Here is a 21381-nt window from a genome sequence, read left to right as displayed (position 1 = left end):
TTTTGAAGTACTATTTCAATGCTTAGCGAGTTGTGTAATTGAGTTCTATGTTGATGATTTTCAAATTTCATTTCATCAAGTACTTTTTTAAATAGACTAAAAACAGAACAGAAGCGGTGATAACCCAGAGTGCTAATGTGACACTTGCACCATCTCATTTCATTGATAGACCGATAGAGACAATTACGACAGTGTGTGTGTGTGTGCGGGCAAAAACAACAAAACTGCCGCCGAGTTGAGATTAAAACTAGAGCGAGCACGAGAACTAGAACTACTTAGAAGCTACTCCCAAGTCTTGTTGTCTATTGTCCCCACTAGATTTGTTCATCTCAATCTTTATCTCTCTGTCGTTGTCTCTGTCTCTGTCTGTGTCCCTGTCTCGAGCGATTAAGTTTGAACTTTTGATTTCCTTTAGTTGTACTTGCCACATTTTCGAATCGAAAATCAGTTTTACTTTGACCACTTTCGAGAGCACAACATGCAGCTGGATCCAAGGATTCTGCTGCTGCTTCTGCCACTTGTAGGCATCTGCCACGCCCAACCCACCAACAGCTTCCACGACTGGGATGTCTTCACTCCTCAACCTCTGCGACCTGCGCCTTGGCAGGAGGAACCCACAACTCAGCCACCATCAAGTGGTGGAGTGCAGATTCCCGGTGTGGGAGAGGTGAATGGATTGCGTGGCTTTAAAACAATCAAGAACCGACCCATCGATGCCTTTTTGGGTGTGCGTTATGCCAAAGTGGGCACTCGTCTGGAACGCTTCCAGGAAGCGAAACGTTTGCCGTATCAGGGTCGCATCGATGCCACGCGTTCGTCACCGAATTGCGCCCAATTCCCGGAGGTTCAGCGCCTGCAGGAGGCCGAGGCACGTGGCGAGAATGTCGATGATTGCCTCACGTTGAACATCTATGCTCCGGCCGGAGCCAAGCAGCTGCCTGTGCTCGTCTTTGTCCACGGTGAAATGTTGTTCGATGGCGGTGCCGAAGAGGCACAGCCTGACTATGTCCTGGAGCACGATGTCGTCCTGGTATCGGTCAACTATCGTCTGGCGCCATTTGGATTCCTTAGCGCACTGGAGAAAGCGTTGCCAGGCAACGTTGCGCTTTCCGATCTGCAGTTGGCCTTGGAGTGGGTTAAAGCTAACATTCGTTACTTCGGCGGTGATGCGGAGAAGGTCACTTTGATTGGACAGGCTGGTGGTGCGACCTTGGCGCATGCACTCAGCATCAGTCCACGTACACAAGATCTTTTCCAGCAGCTGATTCTGCAGTCGGGAACCGCGCTGAATCCTTATCTGTTGGATGAGCAGCCCTTGGAAACTTTGACCACGTTCGCTCGTCTTGCCAACTGTCCTCCAGTCAATGGCCGCAATCTAGGTTCTGTGTACTTGTGTCTAAGTAATCTGCGCACCTCGCAGCTGGTGAGCGCCTTCCAGCAGCTGCATGAACAGAACGAGCCACGTGGCCTCAGCTCGTTGGGTGGCTTCAAGCTGGTCGTTGGCGATTCCCTTGGTTTCCTGCCCGAACATCCTGCTGCGCTGATTGCCAACAGCAACAAGCTGAACAAGACGAAGCCCCTGATTGTGGGTGCTGCCAAGGATGCCAGCGCCTTCATACTCTCACGTAAGTTTGGCATTCTTATGTTCTCTAGTGATAAACTTTAATGACTTTTTGTGTCTGGCAGGTTTCTACGATCAGATTCAAAGCTTGCAGTCGACGAACATCAGCGACTACATCAACGTTGTGCTCCGTCACACAGCTCCCCCACAGCAGCACAAGATCTGGCATGATTGGGCGATCCGTGAAATCTTCACGCCAGAGCAGACGCGCTACGTCAACGCTCGCAGTGTGTCGCAGGGTTTGCTCGAGCTGACCAATCTGATTTTGTATCGTGGACCGGTGATTGACTCCATCAGACTGTCGCACAAAAAGAACCCCACCTATCTGTACACCTTTGACTACCGCGGCGAACACCATCGCTTTGGACACCTCGACAATCCGCTGCCCTTCGGCGTGGATGCCTCGCTGAGTGACGACTCCGTCTACCTGTTCCCCTATCCCGAGGAGGTGAGCAACCTGAATCCCGAGGACAAGTCGCTGGCCCGCGCTTTGGTTGCCATGTGGGTGAACTTTGCCCAGAGCGGTATTCCCAATCCCAATGCGAACGTTTGGCCCAAGGCTACCTCGGAGTACGGTCCGTTCCTGCGTTTCACCAATTCGCGGCAAAACATTTTGGAACAGGATCAGCACTTTGGCGAGGGCATCAATGTGCCCAGTCTATACCCACAGCTGAGTGCAGTCGCTGCTCCAGCAACAACTACGACAAGGCGTCCGTACTACAGACCACAGCAGCCACCAACCTATCAACCACAGCCGCCACAGCAGCCAAATTACGAGCAACAGCAGCCAACTTATGAGCAACAGCAGCCAACTTATCAGGAACAGCCACAGCAGCCAACTTACGAGCAGCAACAGCCAACTTATCAGCAACAGCCACCACAGCAGCCAACTTACCAACCTCAGCAACCAACTTATCAGCAACAGCCTCAGCAACCAGCCCACCAGCCACAGCAGCCAACTTATCAACCACAGCAACCAACTTACCAACAACAGCCACCACAGCAGCCAACCTACGAGCAACAGCAACCAACTTATCAGCAACAGCCTCAGCAACCAGCCCACCAGCCACAGCAACCAATTTACCAACCAACTTATCAGCGTCAGCAGCCAACTTATCAGCCTCTGCAACCAACTTACGAACAACAGCCACAGCAACCACAGCCCGCTGAGCCTCAAGATCCCACCGCGCCACAACAACCAACCTACTATACTCCCTACTATTATGATTCCCAAGAACAAAGAAGACAGCAACTGCTGCGTGAATTGGCACTGAAGCAACGAGAGCAACAGGAGGCTGAACAACAACAACGCGAAGAACTGCAACGTCAAGAGGAGGAGCGTCGACTTGAGCAAAGACAACGCGAAGAGCAAATCCAACGGGAACAATTGAAACTAGAGCAATTGGAGCGTGAGCTACGTCAACGCGAACAGCAAGAGCGCGATCAATTGGCAATACGTCAGCAAGAGGAGCGGGAGCAAACTGAGCAAGACCAAGAGCAGCGAGAGAATGAGGCAAGACAACAGCAAGAACACGAACAGCGACAACGCGAGCAGCAAGCGCGTGAGCAACAGCAGCGACAATACCCAGCGCCAAGCGAAACCGAGCAACAGCAGCAAGAGCGACAATATCAACGCCACTGGGAGCAAGAGCAGAGGTCTCAAGAAGAACGGGATCAAGAGGCAAGACAGCAGCAAGAACGCGAGCAGGAAGAACGGGAGCAGCAGCAACGCGAGCAGGTGGCACGAGAGCAACAAGAGCGTGAGTCACAACCTGCTCAGCCCGAAGGTCCTAATCTTGATGATTTCCCCTCGTATGAGGACTATGTTAAAGCTTACGAACAATGGATAGCTGAGCAGATGAGCCGCTCCGTCCCACAGGCAAATGTCAGCGCAGAACAGGATGCTGAAGCAGAAGAATCCCCAGTAAACAATCAATATGAACCACAATATAAAAATTCCTTAGGTCCGCGTCGTGCTAAGCAAATGCGCAGATATCATCTTCGTTTGTTTTAAATATCCAATTCATTTTAATATTTCACTAATAATGTAAATTCCAATATATACAATGTATAAAAAATTGGTTAATAAATATAAATCAGCCTTGCTAATTTATCAAAGCAAATTTGGAAATATTATTATAATTGCAATACATGTCATATCTCTGCCAAATTTTTAAGGATCTTGAACGGCTAAAAATTTCCAACTTAGCGAGTGCAATACCAGGCGAACAGAAATCAGCAGAAAGCAAACGCCATCTATTGACTGAAGCTGGAATTAATTTTGCGCTGGCGCCATCTATCGTCATATAGTTCAATTAAAATTTCGGTCAGCGCCAACACTTTCAACACTCTGTGTCTCGGTCATTTGAAGACCGATCATGATGTCCTTTGGCACAAGGATTGGTCTAAGCGATAGTTTTAGTCCCTTTGATCCTGGCAATATGTGTCCTTTGAAAATATGGCAGGATATGACCGAAATATAGCATGTTTTCTAAAAAATACCAAGTTCGCACCCTCAAAGTATGCTACAAAAAATGGAATTTTGTCTAGCGCCAAATTTAAATTTGAAACAAATCCGTTAAATTTCAAAACAATTTTTCTGTTTTTTTAATTTTTGTTATATCTCTGTCAAATCGTTAAGGATCTTAAGAGGACTTACCTTTTTGTTATCAGGATAACCAAGACTATTGATTGCCATTCAAGGATTTTAAAGAACTTTAAAAAAAATTAACTTCAACTTTTTCAAGGGGTAACCATAGAAAAATGGCCAAAAATTTCAAAAATTCACTGTATCTCGGTCATTTGAAGGACGATCGCGATGTCCTTTGGAACAAGGATTGCTTGTACTAAAACAAACTAATTGGTATACTCAAAAGGACGAATGTCCTTACAGGACCTGAGATAATGTGAACAATTTGTATACAGAAAATTGCGTATATCTTAGTCATATCCTGTCTGATCCTTACGAGTCCTGTGTCAAACGAAGTTTTTGGATGGGAGATATCCTTGTGCCAAAGGACATTCCGATCGTCCTTGTAGTTCACGAGTTATCCTGCAATTTATGTTTTTCGCCTGTTTCCTTTGAGTTCCGGACTGAAAAATTTCAAGAATTGGATCCTTAGATGACCGCATATTTTGTTGATGCCAATCGTTAAAGTTGGTCCTTGCGATCCTTGAAATGTGTGTCCTTTTAATATGTGGCAGGATATGGCCGAGATATAGCTTGTTTTTGAAAAACTAACATTATCGCACCCTTAAAGTATGCAACAAAAATTGGTTGATCTTCGTGAATGGAGATTGTTGTTGTTGTTGCCCACTTGAAGCTACCGTGAACAGACAGAAATTGCCAACTTAGCTAGTGAAATACCAGGCGAACAGAAATCAGTAGCAAGCAAAAACCGGCTTATTTTTGTGGCGCCATCTATTGCTCAACGACGGAATTACATTTTGAACAGGCGCCATCTATCGCCATATAGTTCAACTAAAAATTGTTTAAGGCTACAAATTTCAAAAACTCACTGTATTTCAGTCATTTGAAGAACGATGGTGATGTCCTTTGGCAAAAGGATTGCTTACAGAAAAATAAATTTATTGGTGTACTCTAAAGGACGAATGTCCTTACAGGACTCGAGATAAAGTGACCTTTCTGTAGACAGAAAATTGCATATATCTTGGTCATATCCATGCGAATCCTTACGTGTCCAGTGTCAAACAAAGTTCTTTGATGGGAGCTATCCTCCTGCCAAAGGACATTCCAATCGTCCTTGTAGTTCACTAGTTATCCTGCAATTTATTATCTTGGTATATTTCATTTTTCAAACGAAACGGAAAAATTACATGTGCTGTATGTCAAGCGATAGTTTTAGTCCTTGTGATCATGGCAATATGTGTCCTTTGAAAATATGGCAGGATATGACCGAAATATAGCATGTTTTCTAAAAAATACCAATATCGCACCCTCAAAGTATGCAACAAAAAATGGTATTTTGTCTAGCGCCAAATTTAAATTTGAAACAAATCCGTTAAATTTCAAAACAATTTTTTTTGATTTTTTATTTCGTTTTTTTGCTATATCTCTGTCAAATCGTAAAGGATCCTAACAGGACTTACCTTTTTGTAATCAGGATAACCAGGACTATTGATTGCCATTCAAGGATTTTAAGGATCTTTCAAAAAATTTACCTTCAACTTTTTCAAGGGGTAACCATAGACAAATGGCCAAAAATTTCAAAAAGTCACTGTATCTTGGTCATTTGAAGGACGATCGCAATGTCCTTTGGAGCAAGGATTGCTTGTGCTAAAACAAACTGATCGGTATACTCAAAAGGACGAATGTCCTTACAGGACCTGAGATAATATGACCAATTTGTATACAGAAAATTGAGTATATCTTAGTCATATCCTGTCTGATCCTTACGAGTCCTGTGTCAAACGAAGTTTTTTGATGGGAGCTATCCTTGTGCCAAAGGACATTGCAATCGTCCTTGTAGTTCACGAGTTATCCTGCAATTTATGGTTTTTGCCTGTTTTCCTTAAGTTCCGGACTGAAAAATTTCAAGAATTGGATCCTTAAATGACCGCATATTTTGTTGATGCCAATCGTTAAAGTTGGTCCTTGCGATCCTTGAAATGTGTGTCCTTTTAATATGTGGCAGGATATGGCCGAGATATAGCTTGTTTTTGAAAAACTAACATTATCGCACCCTTAAAGTATGCAACAAAAATTGGTTGATCTTCGTGAATGGAGATTGTTGTTGTTGTTGCCCACTTGAAGCTACCGTGAACAGACAGAAATTGCCAACTTAGCTAGTGAAATACCAGGCGAACAGAAATCAGTAGCAAGCAGAAACCGGCTTATTTTTGTGGCGCCATCCATTGCTCAACGACGGAATTACATTTTGAACAGGCGCCATCTATCGCCATATAGTTCAACTAAAAATTGTTTAAGGCTACAAATTTCAAAAACTCACTGTATTTCAGTCATTTGAAGAACGATGGTGATGTCCTTTGGCAAAAGGATTGCTTACAGAAAAATAAATTTATTGGTGTACTCTAAAGGACGAATGGCCTTACAGGACTCGAGATAAAGTGACCTTTCTGTAGACAGAAAATTGCATATATCTTGGTCATATCCATGCGAATCCTTACGTGTCCAGTGTCAAACAAAGTTCTTTGATGGGAGCTATCCTCCTGCCAAAGGACATTCCAATCGTCCTTGTAGTTCACTAGTTATCCTGCAATTTATTATCTTGGTATATTTTATTTTTCAAACGAAACGGAAAAATTACATGTGCTGTATGTCAAGCGATAGTTTTAGTCCTTGTGATCCTGGCAATATGTGTCCTTTGAAAATATGGCAGGATATGACCGAAATATAGCATGTTTTCTAAAAAATACCAATATCGCACCCTCAAAGTATGCAACAAAAAATGGTATTTTGTCTAGCGCCAAATTTAAATTTGAAACAAATCCGTTAAATTTCAAAACAATTTTTTTTTGATTTTTTATTTCGTTTTTTTGCTATATCTCTGTCAAATCGTAAAGGATCCTAACAGGACTTACCTTTTTGTAATCAGGATAACCAGGACTATTGATTGCCATTCAAGGATTTTAAGGATCTTTCAAAAAATTTACCTTCAACTTTTTCAAGGGGTAACCATAGAAAAATGGCCAAAAATTTCAAAAATTCACTGTATCTCGGTCATTTGAAGGACGATCGCGATGTCCTTTGGAACAAGGATTGCTTGTACTAAAACAAACTAATTGGTATACTCAAAAGGACAAATGTCCTTACAGGACCTGAGATAATGTGACCAATTTGTATACAGAAATTTGCGTATATCTTAGTCATATCCTGTCTGATCCTTACGAGTCCTGTGTCAAACGAAGTTTTTTGATGAGAGCTATCACGGCGCCAAAGGACATTGCGATCGTCCTTGTAGTTCACGAGTTATCCTGCAATTTATGAATTTCGCCTGTTTTCTTGGAGTTCCGGACTGAAAAATTTCAAGAATTGGATCCTTAGATGACCCCATATTTTGTTGATGCCAATCGTTAGAGTTGGTCCTTGCGATCCTGGCAATATGAGTCCTTTGACTAGGCGGCAGGATACGGCCGATATATAGCTTGTTTTTGAAAAACTAACATTCTCGCACCCTCAAAGTATGCAACAAAATTTACATTTCTTTAGCGCCAATTTAAAATTCGTTTTTTTGGCTATATCTCGGCCAAATCTTTAAGGATCTGACAAGTTTATACATTTTTGTAATTGACATTTTAAATTAAGTTAAATCTTGTGGACAATTATTTACTCTATATTAAAGAATGTACAAAATTATGTTTCATATAAATACAATATTGTAATTTAAATTAATATAAATTTTCATCATTTTAATTATGCTAATTAAACAGTTTAGAAGCGTATCTTGTTGCGATTGGGACGCTTTACCAGACTCTTCCTAACGTGCACTTTTTTAAGTTTACTGGCAACAGCCGTCGCCTGTTTTTTTGCGCTGTGCCTGAGATTTCTGATGAGCACGTTTGCGAAGATAGTAAATCTCGCGAATGAGACTGTGACCCTGATCCTCGTCACGCAGAGTAGCGGAGAACTCATTGAAGTAATTGCCGGCAATGGTGAGAGTCTCGTCGATCTTCATGTAGGGGCCATAGAGTGTGGTCATGGGTGGCCAGTAGCCTGCTTTGTAGGAGCCCAGCGGATTGCCAGTGATGACAAAGTTGGTCCACAGATCCACCATGCGGCGAGCCATTGCCTCATCGGGCGGACTGAGACGCTGCACATGCTCCGGATAGGGGAAAAGATAAAGCGCCTCGTCTGTGAGTGAAACGCCCGCCTTGAAAGGACTTTGCATATTCGTTTCCTCGTCCATTTCGCGATAGCGATTGAACTCGCCCGCATAGTCAAAGGAGTAGAGGAATGTGTTGTCCGGATTGTGCTTGTTGTTCATGTTCAGTGCCAACAACACAGGAAGCTTGTGGTTCAGTGTACCCGCCACCTGAGAAATAAGAAAAGATTGTTACTCTGTCCGACTCTTCACAATCGCAGTACTCACATCAATTAGCCTGGGTATCAGCATATCGAAAGTGCCATTCTCGAGCAGCTGGCGATTGAAGAAGTCATGTGTGATGAAGCTGGTGAGGAGCATGGTCTTGTCAGTGCCCACAACCTGGCGTATGATGTGATCAATGTAGTTGTAGGTGTTGTATTCGTCATCCGGTATCTTTCCCTCAAAATCGTTCTCCACAATCTCGTTGAGCACACGCGTGCCTGCGTTCTTGGGACAGCCGCCCATGGCAGGATACGAGAAGTTGGACTCCAGCATCAGATCATAGGGATGCTTGGGCAATACGCCACTCGGTCCGCCGATGGTAAACTGTATACCTCCAGTGTGTCCAATGCCCAGATCAGATTTCTCCAACTGACAACAAGAAGAGAGTACTTTATTGAGTGTTTAAAGTTCGAAAAGTGAGTAGAGTGGAGTGACATTCACTTACCGCATGGTCCATAAAGGCATTCAGCAGCTCCATGGCGCTGAGCTCCATGAGACAATTGTTGAGATCACGCACAGTGACCATTTGGCACTCGGCCTTTTGGGCAATCTCCTGGGCATGCTTGCGAGGATTGTCCTCCAGAAAGATGGGCATGATGGCGGAGCCAGAGTGATAGATCACCTGACTGAACAGACCCCGTTGCACCATCGGCGAAAGTGTCAGCAGATGCGCTATGGCTGCTCCCCCCACCTGACCCGCAACGGTTACTCGACTTGGATCGCCGCCAAAGTATGTGATAAAGTGCTTGACGAACTGCAGCGCCAGAAAGATATCGAGGAAGCCCGCATTGCCGGGAATCTCATCGGTCTTGGTGGACAGAAAGCCAAAGGGACCAAGGCGATACTGCGGCGTCACCAGCACTATATCCTTCTCCAGCAGATAGTCTGGCGGTGCCTCAGAGTTGCTGCCCTCGTAGAGATATTCCCCGTGGATGTAGACAAGCACCGGCAAGGCGCCTGTTACATTTGGTGTCGTGATTGTCATGGTGAGGCAATCCTCCACGTCGAGCACATCGTCCAGCTTGGTCAGCGAATCCATGGACACCACCGAGGGGCAGCCAATCTTCTCGGCTGTCGCATCCATCACATCCTCCCAGGGCTCTATGGGACGCGGTGGCTGCACAGAGGAGGGAATTGAATTAATGATGCGTCAAAAATCAAAAGACTGCAAAGTGATTCGTTTAATGATTTTTAACCTTTTAAAGACTTATGTTTAAAATGTGTTAACTCAACTATAAACATTGGCCAAAATTGGAAAGAGAAACTCAAGAAATAGAGCAAAACTAAAAGTTAATTTAGTGAACTTCTTGAAATATGAATACTTTAAAGTGTTTTTTGTTTTGCAATTAACCTAATAAACAGAGTTCGAAATAATCTCAATACGTTTAAAATGGAAATAAAAATAATAAATCAATCTGAAGACAATGATTAATTTATTATTTTTATTTCCATTTTAAACGAATTGGATCTTATAAAATGACATTGTTTAGAACTACGATTATTAGGTAATTATTTTTAAATGTGTACTCTTGTTTTAGTTTTAGAAGCTATTCACTGATGAAGTTTATACTAAAAAAAAGTTGAGAAAGCTGTTTAACATAATATAAGATTATTTTGAATTTTGCTCCCGTTTCAAATTTCTTGATTTAATAATGTATTCTTGATATGTTTTTCTCTATGTTCTTCTAATTTGCTATGGCTCATCTCATTGCAATAAAGAATTGGTTTTGTTATTTCAATAAAATAATAATAACTTAAAGCTTACCTTGAATCGATATTGTCCCGTTGGCGGCTCGGCGTATCTCATATCCACAAACTGTAGAACTTCTCGATTAGTCCACGCTGTCTCGATGACTTTGCCCTGAATGGCGCCCAGTTTGGGCAGCTCGACAATTGTGTCCTTCTCCTCATCGTATTGTTTGCCACGCACTCGTGCCTCAACAGCTAAGAGCAAAGCGATAACGATGATGATGACGAAGACTACGGATCCAGATGACATAGATGAGCAGGAGAATGAAGACGACAGCACTCGAATACGCACGAAACTCAACTGAACCTTGGAAGATGATCCGGTTGAGCTTTTTGCCCAGGTCGAACTTGTCCGCGAATGAAAAGAAAGAAAAATAAATAGAAAAAGTTTCACCCCGGTGCGCATAGATCATGAACAGAGACTTGGAGACTCGGAGCCGGGCCTTTAGCATCCATATGTATATGCTAAGAAGAACGCCGAAAAAAAGAATGCCGAAAATGGAATGGCATCACAGACTCGAAGACTACATAGTGATCCATGCATATAAGAGATGTGAAAAACGGTGTCCCATTGCTTTTAATGGTGTGCAAATAATTAATTATGGAATTCGTTTGCTCCGGTTTTGTTTTTGTTTACGTTGTTTCGGTTGTTGTTGTGGTTGTTGCGGTCTTCTTAAAAGTAAAAGCATCACAAAGTTCCAGCAATTTGCTAATTGTCCGGCAAGAGGTCAATTCCAGCTGAGCCAATCACGAGCTGAACTAATTTGGTCAGCTGATCGTCACATTTGGTAACACACAGCATTAATAGTTGTCGACGTATTCTCGTAAATAGTTTTGTCGGTCTTCTGACGTTTATCTTTCTCACGACGAAAGTCCAAGCTTCAATTATGCGTTTAAAGCTGCGGGCCAAATGAATTTAAATTTTTAATTAATATTCATCTCGATGGCGGCGGCGGCGGACGGAGATTTGCGGCTACTGGTTTTCGGACTTAGTCTCAATTTGCGCACATCAAAATTAATCACTGCGAGCAGCGGGTGAAAGCATTTACCATTAAATACAAAACCTTAAAACAGGCAGCCGCTATAAACTTTGACAGGTCAACAACCTTTTTGAGCTGAACTCTTAACTCTTTTTGATATTTATCTATATATGCTTGTATTATCACATACATTATCAATAATTTAACATAAATTTAACCCGATGATAACATAATACTTGGAGTATTCTTTAGAATGCCACCTCCGAATGAATTATTCAAACAATTTATTTATACTCGACCCGCAAGAAAGTGTTAAATCACATTTACAAATCAAATCATTAATATGCTCGTATTGTTTTGCTGCTCAAATGCCTCACATACGAAATAGTTCTCAGTGGCGCATTTGAAATTTTTCATTTCAAACTTTGGTCCTTCAATATTCACGCAACCCGTATTTGATCCTCAACTTTTCTCCACATCTTGTGTCGACTTGAACGCGGTTCTCGGTCAACTACAATCGAATCTCAACCGAAATATTAGAGGTTAACTACGCTCGCTAACTTTAGAACACAAACTGTAGCCAATTAATACTTTACACTATTTAACAAATTTGTATTATTCGCTTTAAAACAATAATTACATAATAGATGTAAATAACATCCTACAATTAGTCACATAGATTCAAAGTTTTCTACAACTTATGGTTGCTTATATATAAAACAGTTTTATAAATCTCACAGATTCGTATTGAGCTTTGGAGCTATGTATAATCGAACTACTTCAAACGTTACACTTTTGTTACTCAGATGGATGTATATAATTGTATTATCACATACAAAATAAGATCGATAATGTAAATATAATAAACTTTTGGAAAGATTGCGATATGAATAATTGAAAAATTCTTAAGATCGCCATCAATAATAAATTATTCAAGAGTCCGCAAGAAAATGTTGACATTTACTATCTACATTTCCATATTGAAACAATTTTCAATAAATTTATTCCTCAAATGCCTCACATATGAAATAATTTTTCGACCGGCAATTCAGATCAATCATTTCAAACCTTGGTCCTTGGATGCCTGCGCATTCCTCACTTGCACTTGACTTTGGTTCTCCTCTTCTCCAATTAAAAAATTCAGCTCTCGATCCAGTGGTGATCGATACGTATTCATCAATTGACAGATCACTGACGTCAGTCCAGTAGGTGCCCTTTGCATACAGTTTCGGAATGATTGCATCCAGTTCCTCTTGATTATTTAGCGTGATCAAATGGCCACCGTGTCGATGGCATGCAAATACGGATGCAAACCAAGTGAGTTGCAACGCACTCTCAATGTAATAATATCCAGATCCGATCTGAACAAAGGGTTTTCGCAATTCCCTCTTACGCTTTTCAATTGATTTCATTTGATCGCTCAAATTCTTTCTATTTCTCGAAATGCGTTGCGTATTAGCAGACACCCTGAATTTCTGTGTCTTTAACTCTTTATCAATTTTATCCAGTCTGGCACTCGCATTGACAAATTGCATCGTCTCGTATTCGGTCAAACGGTTATACAGTGTGGCAATTGTGTTATGCAAGGGTTTCAGCTCTTTGAAGCAATAGGCATCGCAAGGAGCAGGTGCTCCGACCACAATTCCTTGCTGCCGATGGGGGAAAACACGTTTAACCGCTTCTTTAATTTCTGATTACTTATACGTACCGCATAACCGAAGGAAAGCCACAGAGCAAGAATAAGGATGCCTTCAAAATGGAATATCATCTTGTGACGACTTGAACGCGGTTCTCGGTCAACTACAATCGAATCTCATTCGAGTTATCAAAAGAGAGCTACGCTCGCTAGCTTCAGAACACAAACTGTAGACAATTAATATTTTACGCTATTTATCTAAATGTGTATTATTCGCTTTAAAATAATAATATATGTATATAATTGTATTATCACATACAAATTAAGATCGTCGATGTTATAAACTGTTTGAAAGATTGCGATATAAATATTTGGGAAATTCTTGTGATCGGCATCATTAATAAATTTTTCAAGAGTCCGCCAGAAAATGTTGACAATTACTATCTACATTTCCATATTGAAACAATTTTCAACACATTTATTCCTCAAATGCTTCACATATGAAATAGTTCTTCGTGTAGCAATTGAAATCATTCATTTCAAACGTTGGTCCTTCGATGCCTGTGCATTCCTCTTTTGCTCCTCCGTTTGGTTCTCCTTTTCTCCAATTAAGAAATTCAGCTCCCGATCCAGTGGTCATCGATACGTATTGACTAAAACTCAGATTATTGACGTCAGTCCAGTAGGTGCCCTTTGCATACAGTTTCGGAATAATTGCATCCAGTTCCTCTTGATTATTAAGCGTGATCAAATGACCACCGTGTCGAAGGCATGCGTGGACGGCTGAAAACCAACTGAGTTTGAGCTCACCCTCAATGTAATAATATCCAGATCCGATCTGAACAAAGGGTTTTCGCAATTCCCTCTTAGGCTTTTCAATTGATTTCATTTGATCGCTCAAATTCTTTCTATTTCTCGAAATGCCTTGCGTATTAGCAGACACCCTGAATTTCTGTGTCTTTAACTCTTTATCAATTTTTTCCAGTCTGGCACTCACATTGACCGATTGCATTGTCTCGCATTCGCTCAAACGATGATTAAGTGTGGCAATGTTGTTGTGCAGGGGTTTCAGATCTTTGAAGCAGTAGGCATCGCAAGGAGCAGGTGCTCCGACCACAATTCCTTGCTGCCGAAGGAGGAAAACACGATTAATCAGCTTCTTTAATTTCTGATTACTTATACGCACCACATTATCAAAGGAATGCCACAGAGTAAGAATAAGGATGCCTTCGAAAGTCAATATCATCTTATATCGACTTAAACCGGTTCTCGGTCAACTACAATCAAATCTCAATCGAAATATTAGAAGTTAACTTCGCTCGCTAACTTCAGAACACAAACTGTAGCCAATTAAACTAAATGTGCATTATATCCGCTTTAAAATAATAATTGCATAATAGATTTACATAAGATCCAACAATTAGTCACATTGACTCAAAGTTTTCTATAATTTATGCTTGCATGCTTATAAGACATTTTTATAAGTCTCACAGATTCGTATTGAGCTTTGGCATAACTCCATATATAATCGAACTACTTCAAACTTTTGTTACTCAGATAAATCTATATAATTGTATTATCACATACAAATTAAAAACGTCGATGTTACTATAATAAACTTTTTGAAAGATTGCGATATAAATATATTACTATCTACATTTCCAAAATGAAACAATTTTCAAGACTTTTATTCCTCAAATGCCTCACATATGAAATAGTTCTCTGGCAGGCACGGGTAATCATGCATTTCATATTTTGGTGAAACGATGCTCACGCATTCCTCTTTTGCTCCTCCGTCTGGTTGTCCTTTTGCCCACTTAAGAAATTCAGCTCTCCAACCAGTAGTGATCGATACGAAGTCATTAACTTCCAGATCAGTGACGTCAATCCAGTATCGGTTCCTTGTCAGTTTCGGAATGATTGCATCCAGTTCCTCTTGATTATTTAGCGTGATCAAATGGCCACCGAATCGAAGGCATGCACGGACGGCTCCAAACCAACTCAATGTAACCCCGTCTTCAATGTAATAATATCCAGATCCGATCTGAACAAAGGGTTTTCGCAATTCCCTCTTACGCTTTTCAATTGATTTCACTTTATCGCTCAAATTCTTTCTATTTCTCGAAATGCGTTGCGTATTAGCCGACACCCTGAATTTCTGTGTCTTTAACTCTTTATCAATTTTATCCAGTCTGGCACTCGCATTGACAGATTGTATTGTCCCGCATTCGCTCAAACGGTTATTCAGTATCGCAATGGTGTTGTGCAGGGGTTTCAACTCGTTGAAGCAGTAGGCATCGCAAGGAGCAGGTGCTCCGACCACAATTCCTTGCTGCCGAATGAGGAAAACACGTTTAAAAAGCTTCTTTAATTTCTGATTACTTATACGCACCGCATAACGGAAGGAATGCCACAGAGCAAGAATAAGGATGCTTTCAAAAGACAATATCATATTTTGTCGACTTGAACGCGGTTCTCGGTCAACTACAGTCGAATCTCAATCGAATATCAAATGACGGTTACGCTCGCTAACTTTAGAACACAAACTGTAGACAATTAATATTTTACGCTATTTATCTAAATGTGTATTATTCGCTTTAAAATAATAATATATGTATATAATTGTATTATCACTTCAAAATTAAGGTCGTCAATGTTACTATAATAAACTGTTTGAAAGATTGCGATATAAATATATTACTATCTACATTTCCAAAATGAAACAATTTTCAACACATTTATTCCTCATATGCCTCACATATGAAAAAATTTTTCGTCCAGCATGAGTAATCATGCATTTCATATTTTGGTGAAACGATGCTCACGCATTCCTCTTTTGCTCCTCCGTCTGGTTGTCCTTTTGCCCACTTAAGAAATTCAGCTCTCGATCCAGTGTTGATCGATACTAAATCATCAACTGACAGATTATTGACGTCAGTCCAGTAGCGGTTCCTTGTTAGTTTCGGAATGATTGCATCCAGTTCCTCTTGATTATTTAGCGTGATCAAATGGCCACCGAATCGAAGGCATAAGCGGACGGCTCCAAACCAACTTATTACAATCCCATCTTCAATGTAATAATATCCAGATCCAATCTGCACAAAGGGTTTTCGCAACTCCCTCTTACGCTTTTCAATTGATTTCACTTTATCGCTCAAATTCTTTCTATTTCCCGAAATGCGTTGCGTATTAGCCGACACCCTGAATTTCTGTGTCTTTAACTCTTTATCAATTTTATCCAGTCTGGCACTCGCATTGATCGATAGCATTGTCTCGCATTCGCTCAAACGATTATTAAGTGTGGCAATGGTGTTGTGCAGGGGTTTCACCTCGTTTAGGCAGTAGGCATCGCATGGTGCAGGTGCTCCGACCACAATTCTATGCTGCCGAGGGAAGAAAACACCTTTAAACAGCTTCGTTAATTTTATTACTTATACGCACCGAATAACCGAAGGAATGCCATAGAGCAAGAATAAGGATGCCTACCAAATGGAATATCATCTTGTGACGACTTGAACGCGGTTCTCGGTCAACTACAATCGAGTCTCAAGCGAGTTATCATAAGACGGCTACGCTCGCTAGCTTCATAACACAAACTGTAGACAATTAATATTTTACACTATTTAACTAAATGTTTATTATTCGCTTTAAAACAATAATTACATAATATATGTAGATAACATTCAACAATTAGTCACATAGACTCAAAGTTTATAAAACAGTTTTATAAATCTCACAGATTCGCATTGAGCTTTGAAGCTATGTATAATCGAACTACTTCAAACGTTACACTTTTGTTACTCAGATGGATGTATATAATTCTATTATCACATCCAAGTTAAGATCGTCAATGTTACTATAATAAACTGTTTGAAAGATTGCGATATAAATATTTGGGAAATTCTTAAGATCGCCATCAATAATAAATTATTCAAGAGTCCGCAAGAAAATGTTGACAATTACTATCTACATTTCTAAATTAAAACCATTCTCAATAAATTTATTCCTCAAATGCCTCACATATGAAATAGTTCTTCGCGTCGCAATTGAGATCATTCATTGCAAACGTTGGTCCTTCGATGTCTGCGCATTCCTCTTTTGCTCCTCCGTTTGGTTCTCCTTTTGCCCACTTAAGAAATTCAGCTCTCGATCCAGTGGTGATCGATACGAATTCATCAACTGTCAGATCATTGACGTCAATCCAGTATTTGCCCTTTGCATACAGTTTCGGAATGATTGCATCCAGTTCCTCTTGATTATTTAGCGTGATCAAATGGCCACCGTGTCGATGGCATGCGTGGACGGCTGAAAACCAAGTGAGTTTCATCGCACTCTCAATGTAATAATATCCAGATCCGATCTGAACAAAGGGTTTTCGCAATTCTCTCTTACGCTTTTCAAATGATTTCACTTGATCGCTCAAATTCTTTATATTTCTCGAAATGCGTTGCGTATTAGCCGACATCCTTAATTTCTTTAACTCTTTATCAATTTTATCCAGTCTGGCACTCGCATTGACAGATTGCATTGTCTGGCATTCGCTCAAACGATGATTAAGTGTGGCAATGTTGTTGTGCAGGGGTTTCAACTCGTTGAAGCAGTAGGCATCGCATGGTGCAGGTGCTCCGACCACAATTCCTTGCTGCCGAAGGAGGAAAACACGTTTAATCAGCTTCTTTAATTTCTGATTACTTATACGCACCACATTATCAAAGGAATGCCACAGAGCAAGAATAAGGATGCCTTCGAAAGTCAATATCATCTTGTGTCGACTTGAACGCGGTTCTCGGTCAACTACAATCGAATCTCAAGCGAGTTATCAAAAGAGAGCTACGCTCGCTAACTTCAGAACACAAACTGTAGACAATTAAAATTTTACACTTATTAACTACATATATGTGCATTATATCCGCTTTAAAGTAATAATTATATAATAGATTTACATAACATCCTACAATTAGTAACATTGAATCATTAATTCAAACTTTTTTATAACTTATGATTGAATGTATATTAAAAATTTTTATAAATCTCACAAATTCATTTTGAACTTTGGAGCTATGTATAATCAAAGAAAGTATTTCAAACGTAACATTTTTGATATTCAATTATAACGATATAATTGTAATATCACATACAATAAACTGTTCGAAATATTCCTATTTATGTAAATATTTAGGAAACTTTTAATCACGAACTCCAAGAAATTATTACTATTAACACATTTATTTCGTATTTATTTTGTACACTCGCACATATTTGTATTATTCCTCAAAAGCCTCACAAATGAAATTCATCTTCGTAGAGCATTTAAAATCATTCATTCTAAAATTATATCCACCGATGCTCACACAATTCTCAATTCCTCCTCCGTTATTTGGCTCCCACATTCCCCAGTTAAGAAATTCAGCTCCGAAACCAGTGGTGATCGATAGGAATTCATTCTCTTTGTTGAGATCATTGATATCAGTCCAATATGTACCATATTTTTGCAGTCTCGGAATGAGTGCATCCAGCTCCTCTTTATTATTCAGCCTGAGCAAATGTCCACCGTATCGAAGGCATGCGTGGACGGCTCCAAACCAATTAAGTTTCGTTGTATGTTCAATATAATAATATCCGGATCCGATTCGAATAAAGGGTTGTCGCAATTCCCTCTTACGCTTTTCAATTAATTTGCCTTGGTCCCTCAAACTCTCTCTATTTTTAAAAATCTCATGCGAATTAGACAATATCGTGAATTTCTGTTGCTTTAACTCTTCATCAATTCTATTCACTCTGGCGCTGGCATTGATGGAGTGCTTTGACTCGCATACTCTCAAATGATTATTCAGTGTGGCTATGGTGGAGGTCAAGGGCTTTAACTGTCTCAAGCAGAAGGCTTCGCATGTCATAGGTTGGACCATAATAGCTTGCTGCCAAAGGACGAAAAAAGTACGTTTAAGCAGCTGCATTAATTTCTTATTATATACGCACCGCATAGCCAAAGGAATGCAACAAAACAGGCATAAGGAAAAGTAATATCATCTTGTACCAACTTTTGCGGAGTTATCGCTTATAACGAAGCTTGTCAATAGTTGAGCTCAACTGGAGGCGGATCTCAGTCAAAATATCTTAAGTTAGCTACGCTCACTAAGCACAACTAAATTAAATCTGTATTCTATCCGTTTTTACACAGTGATAAAAGCTAAGAATTCTGCATTTCATTATAATTTCACACAGAAAAAGAACGGAGTGTAACAAATTTAGTTTACCCTATATCAAATTGTAAATATAAACCAATGAATATATACAATATGTATATTGATTTAAAGTATTGAAGAAGTTTTTCTAAGTTGTTCCTTTTTTATACCCGCTACCCAAAGGGTAGAAGGGTATTATAACTTTGTACTTTATTCTTGATCAGCGTCAACAGGCGATCGTCTCTAGCCATGTCCGTCTGTCCGTCTGTGTGTCTGTCCGTCTGTCCGTATGAAACACTGGATCTCAGAGACTATAAGAGATAGAGCTATAATTTTTTTTCGGCAGCATTTGTTATGTTTGCACGCAGATGAAGTTTGTTTCAAATTTTTGCCACGCCCACTTCCGCCCCCGCAAATCTAAAAAAATAATAACAAGCGCAATTTTATAGCTAGAGTTGCGAATTTTAGTATATACAATAACTATAGTAGTTATGATTCCTGAAAATTTGGTTGCGATCAGATAAAAATTGTCGAAGTTATTAAAGAAATACTTTTGTATGGGCAAAAACGCCTACTTACTAGGGGTTTTAGTTGCCCTGGACGACAATCTGGTATATTATGCCGTATATTTGGTATATTTTTAGTATTTTTGGTATATTTTGAAAATAATACCGCAATATTTTGCCTTTATTAAAAATGCGTAGCGGGTATCTCACAGTCGAGCACACTCGACTGTAACTTTCTTACTTGTTTAGTTTTGTTATGATTCATATTAAATTATAAACATTTGCTTCGTAATACCATAAAAAATTTGTTTGTTCACATATAATTCGATATCAATACGATAACGCAAAAAATGAATTTATTACTAATCTGTAAGATGTGTTGTTTTATAACATCACATTGAATCAATATCTCAAGTTTATTTACTTGAATGTAATCTGAACATTTTAATAAATTATTTATAATTGCACACCAATTGAAATATTTCATACACATTACGTTGGCCCACTTTTGATAATACAATAAACTGCTCGAAAGACTACGATATAAATACTTGAGAAATTTTTAAAAACTTGACTTTCAATTAATAATTCAAGAGTCCGCAAGAAAGTGTTAAGTCCTGATAAGAAATCAATTCATAACTATTATGCTATTTCCATATTGTAATAATTCATAAGACATTTATTTATTTTTTATTTTGTACACTCGCATATTATGTATTGTTTTATTCCTCAAATGACTCACAGATGAAATACGTCTCTGCGCCGCATTTAAAGTCATTCATTTGAAAACCTATTCCAAACATATTCACGCAATGCTCCAATTGCTGTGCATTATTCGGTTCCCCAGTTCTCCAGTTGAGAAACTCTGCCCCCAGGCCTGTTGTCATCGAAAGGAATTCATTCTCATGGCTGAGGTCATTGATGTCAATCCAATAAGAGTAATCTTTATGCAGTTTCGGAATGAGTGCATCCAGTTCCTCGCGATTATTCAGCTCAAGCAAATGTCCACCGTATCGATGGCATGTGTGGACGGCTGCAAACCAACTGAGTTTCATCGCATTCTCGATGTAATAATATCCAGATCCGATCTTCTCAAAGGGTTTTCGCAATTCCCGCTTATACTTTTCAATTGACTTCATTTGGTCCGTCAAATTCTGTTTATTTTCCTGAATAGCTGCTGCATTTGTCGCTTGAATTGCTTGCTGTGCCAGCAACTGTTGCTCAATTTTATCCAGTCTGTCGCTGGCATTGGCCGATTTCATTGCTCCGCATTCTTCCCACCGATTTTGCATAATGGATATGTGCTCCAACATGGGCTTCAACACATTGAAGCAATAGCTATCGCATGGGTTTACTTTGATCACCAGCTGATCGTCTGCATTTTGCTGAACGAATGAAGTGTTCGTTTAAGCAGCTGCACGAATAACTAATTACGTATACGCACCGTGTGTCCAAAGGAGTGCAAAAGAGCGAGCACAACGATGGCTCTCAAAAGGAATAACATTTTTGAACCGACTTACAACAAAGCTTCTTAATAACTGAGCTCAACTCTCAGCGAATTCAAGTCGAAATATGATTAATTCACTACAGCGAAAACTCAAAAACACAAACCGTTTGTAACTTGCGACGATAGTCAGCTA

At 40.0% G+C, this 21381-nt stretch overlaps 9 protein-coding genes across 9 annotated transcripts; 1 reads left to right on the top strand and 8 right to left on the bottom strand.

Annotated features, from left to right (window-relative positions):
- Positions 1–440: 440 nt before the first annotated feature.
- Positions 441–3744, top strand: LOC132798466 (glutactin). Its single transcript, XM_060810332.1, has 2 exons — positions 441–1625; positions 1687–3744. The coding sequence occupies exons 1-2, from the start codon at positions 479–481 to the stop codon at positions 3633–3635; spliced, it is 3096 nt and encodes a 1031-aa protein (XP_060666315.1). The 5' UTR covers positions 441–478; the 3' UTR covers positions 3636–3744.
- A 4154-nt stretch (positions 3745–7898) lies between these two features.
- LOC132796934 (glutactin) lies at positions 7899–11602 on the bottom strand. The gene is given in 5 exon segments (XM_060808298.1): positions 7899–8121; positions 8123–8634; positions 8692–9057; positions 9134–9805; positions 10454–11602. Coding segments are annotated over 5 exon segments (2028 nt in total). The 5' UTR covers positions 10844–11602; the 3' UTR covers positions 7899–8033.
- A 783-nt stretch (positions 11603–12385) lies between these two features.
- Positions 12386–13232, bottom strand: LOC132796943 (uncharacterized). The gene is made up of 2 exons (XM_060808311.1): positions 13126–13232; positions 12386–13066 (listed from the first exon to the last, which is right to left on the bottom strand). The coding sequence occupies exons 1-2, from the start codon at positions 13183–13185 to the stop codon at positions 12419–12421; spliced, it is 708 nt and encodes a 235-aa protein (XP_060664294.1). The 5' UTR covers positions 13186–13232; the 3' UTR covers positions 12386–12418.
- A 180-nt stretch (positions 13233–13412) lies between these two features.
- LOC132798136 (low affinity immunoglobulin epsilon Fc receptor-like) lies at positions 13413–14398 on the bottom strand. Its single transcript, XM_060809872.1, has 2 exons — positions 14240–14398; positions 13413–14179 (listed from the first exon to the last, which is right to left on the bottom strand). Exons 1-2 carry the CDS (start codon positions 14297–14299, stop codon positions 13532–13534), a joined length of 708 nt encoding a protein of 235 aa, XP_060665855.1. The 5' UTR covers positions 14300–14398; the 3' UTR covers positions 13413–13531.
- Positions 14399–14712: 314 nt separating this feature from the next.
- On the bottom strand, positions 14713–15572 carry LOC132798138 (accessory gland protein Acp29AB-like). Its single transcript, XM_060809875.1, has 2 exons — positions 15446–15572; positions 14713–15385 (listed from the first exon to the last, which is right to left on the bottom strand). The coding sequence occupies exons 1-2, from the start codon at positions 15503–15505 to the stop codon at positions 14741–14743; spliced, it is 705 nt and encodes a 234-aa protein (XP_060665858.1). The 5' UTR covers positions 15506–15572; the 3' UTR covers positions 14713–14740.
- Positions 15573–15691: 119 nt separating this feature from the next.
- LOC132798137 (accessory gland protein Acp29AB-like) lies at positions 15692–16634 on the bottom strand. Its single transcript, XM_060809874.1, has 2 exons — positions 16495–16634; positions 15692–16436 (listed from the first exon to the last, which is right to left on the bottom strand). Exons 1-2 carry the CDS (start codon positions 16552–16554, stop codon positions 15792–15794), a joined length of 705 nt encoding a protein of 234 aa, XP_060665857.1. The 5' UTR covers positions 16555–16634; the 3' UTR covers positions 15692–15791.
- A 371-nt stretch (positions 16635–17005) lies between these two features.
- LOC132798139 (C-type lectin domain family 4 member M-like) lies at positions 17006–17873 on the bottom strand. Its single transcript, XM_060809876.1, has 2 exons — positions 17756–17873; positions 17006–17695 (listed from the first exon to the last, which is right to left on the bottom strand). The coding sequence occupies exons 1-2, from the start codon at positions 17813–17815 to the stop codon at positions 17054–17056; spliced, it is 702 nt and encodes a 233-aa protein (XP_060665859.1). The 5' UTR covers positions 17816–17873; the 3' UTR covers positions 17006–17053.
- Positions 17874–18260: 387 nt separating this feature from the next.
- On the bottom strand, positions 18261–19181 carry LOC132791896 (C-type lectin 37Db-like). Its single transcript, XM_060801020.1, has 2 exons — positions 19030–19181; positions 18261–18968 (listed from the first exon to the last, which is right to left on the bottom strand). Exons 1-2 carry the CDS (start codon positions 19078–19080, stop codon positions 18318–18320), a joined length of 702 nt encoding a protein of 233 aa, XP_060657003.1. The 5' UTR covers positions 19081–19181; the 3' UTR covers positions 18261–18317.
- Positions 19182–20385: 1204 nt separating this feature from the next.
- LOC132794058 (accessory gland protein Acp29AB-like) lies at positions 20386–21289 on the bottom strand. Its single transcript, XM_060804285.1, has 2 exons — positions 21186–21289; positions 20386–21126 (listed from the first exon to the last, which is right to left on the bottom strand). The coding sequence occupies exons 1-2, from the start codon at positions 21243–21245 to the stop codon at positions 20464–20466; spliced, it is 723 nt and encodes a 240-aa protein (XP_060660268.1). The 5' UTR covers positions 21246–21289; the 3' UTR covers positions 20386–20463.
- Positions 21290–21381: the final 92 nt, after the last annotated feature.

The sequence above is a fragment of the Drosophila nasuta genome, chromosome 2L (genome assembly GCF_023558535.2).
Source record: "Drosophila nasuta strain 15112-1781.00 chromosome 2L, ASM2355853v1, whole genome shotgun sequence".
In the NCBI taxonomy this organism is placed as follows: domain Eukaryota; kingdom Metazoa; phylum Arthropoda; class Insecta; order Diptera; family Drosophilidae; genus Drosophila; species Drosophila nasuta.
The sequence above is the reverse complement of the archived record's forward strand: the minus strand, read 5'-3'. Positions and strand labels throughout refer to the sequence as shown.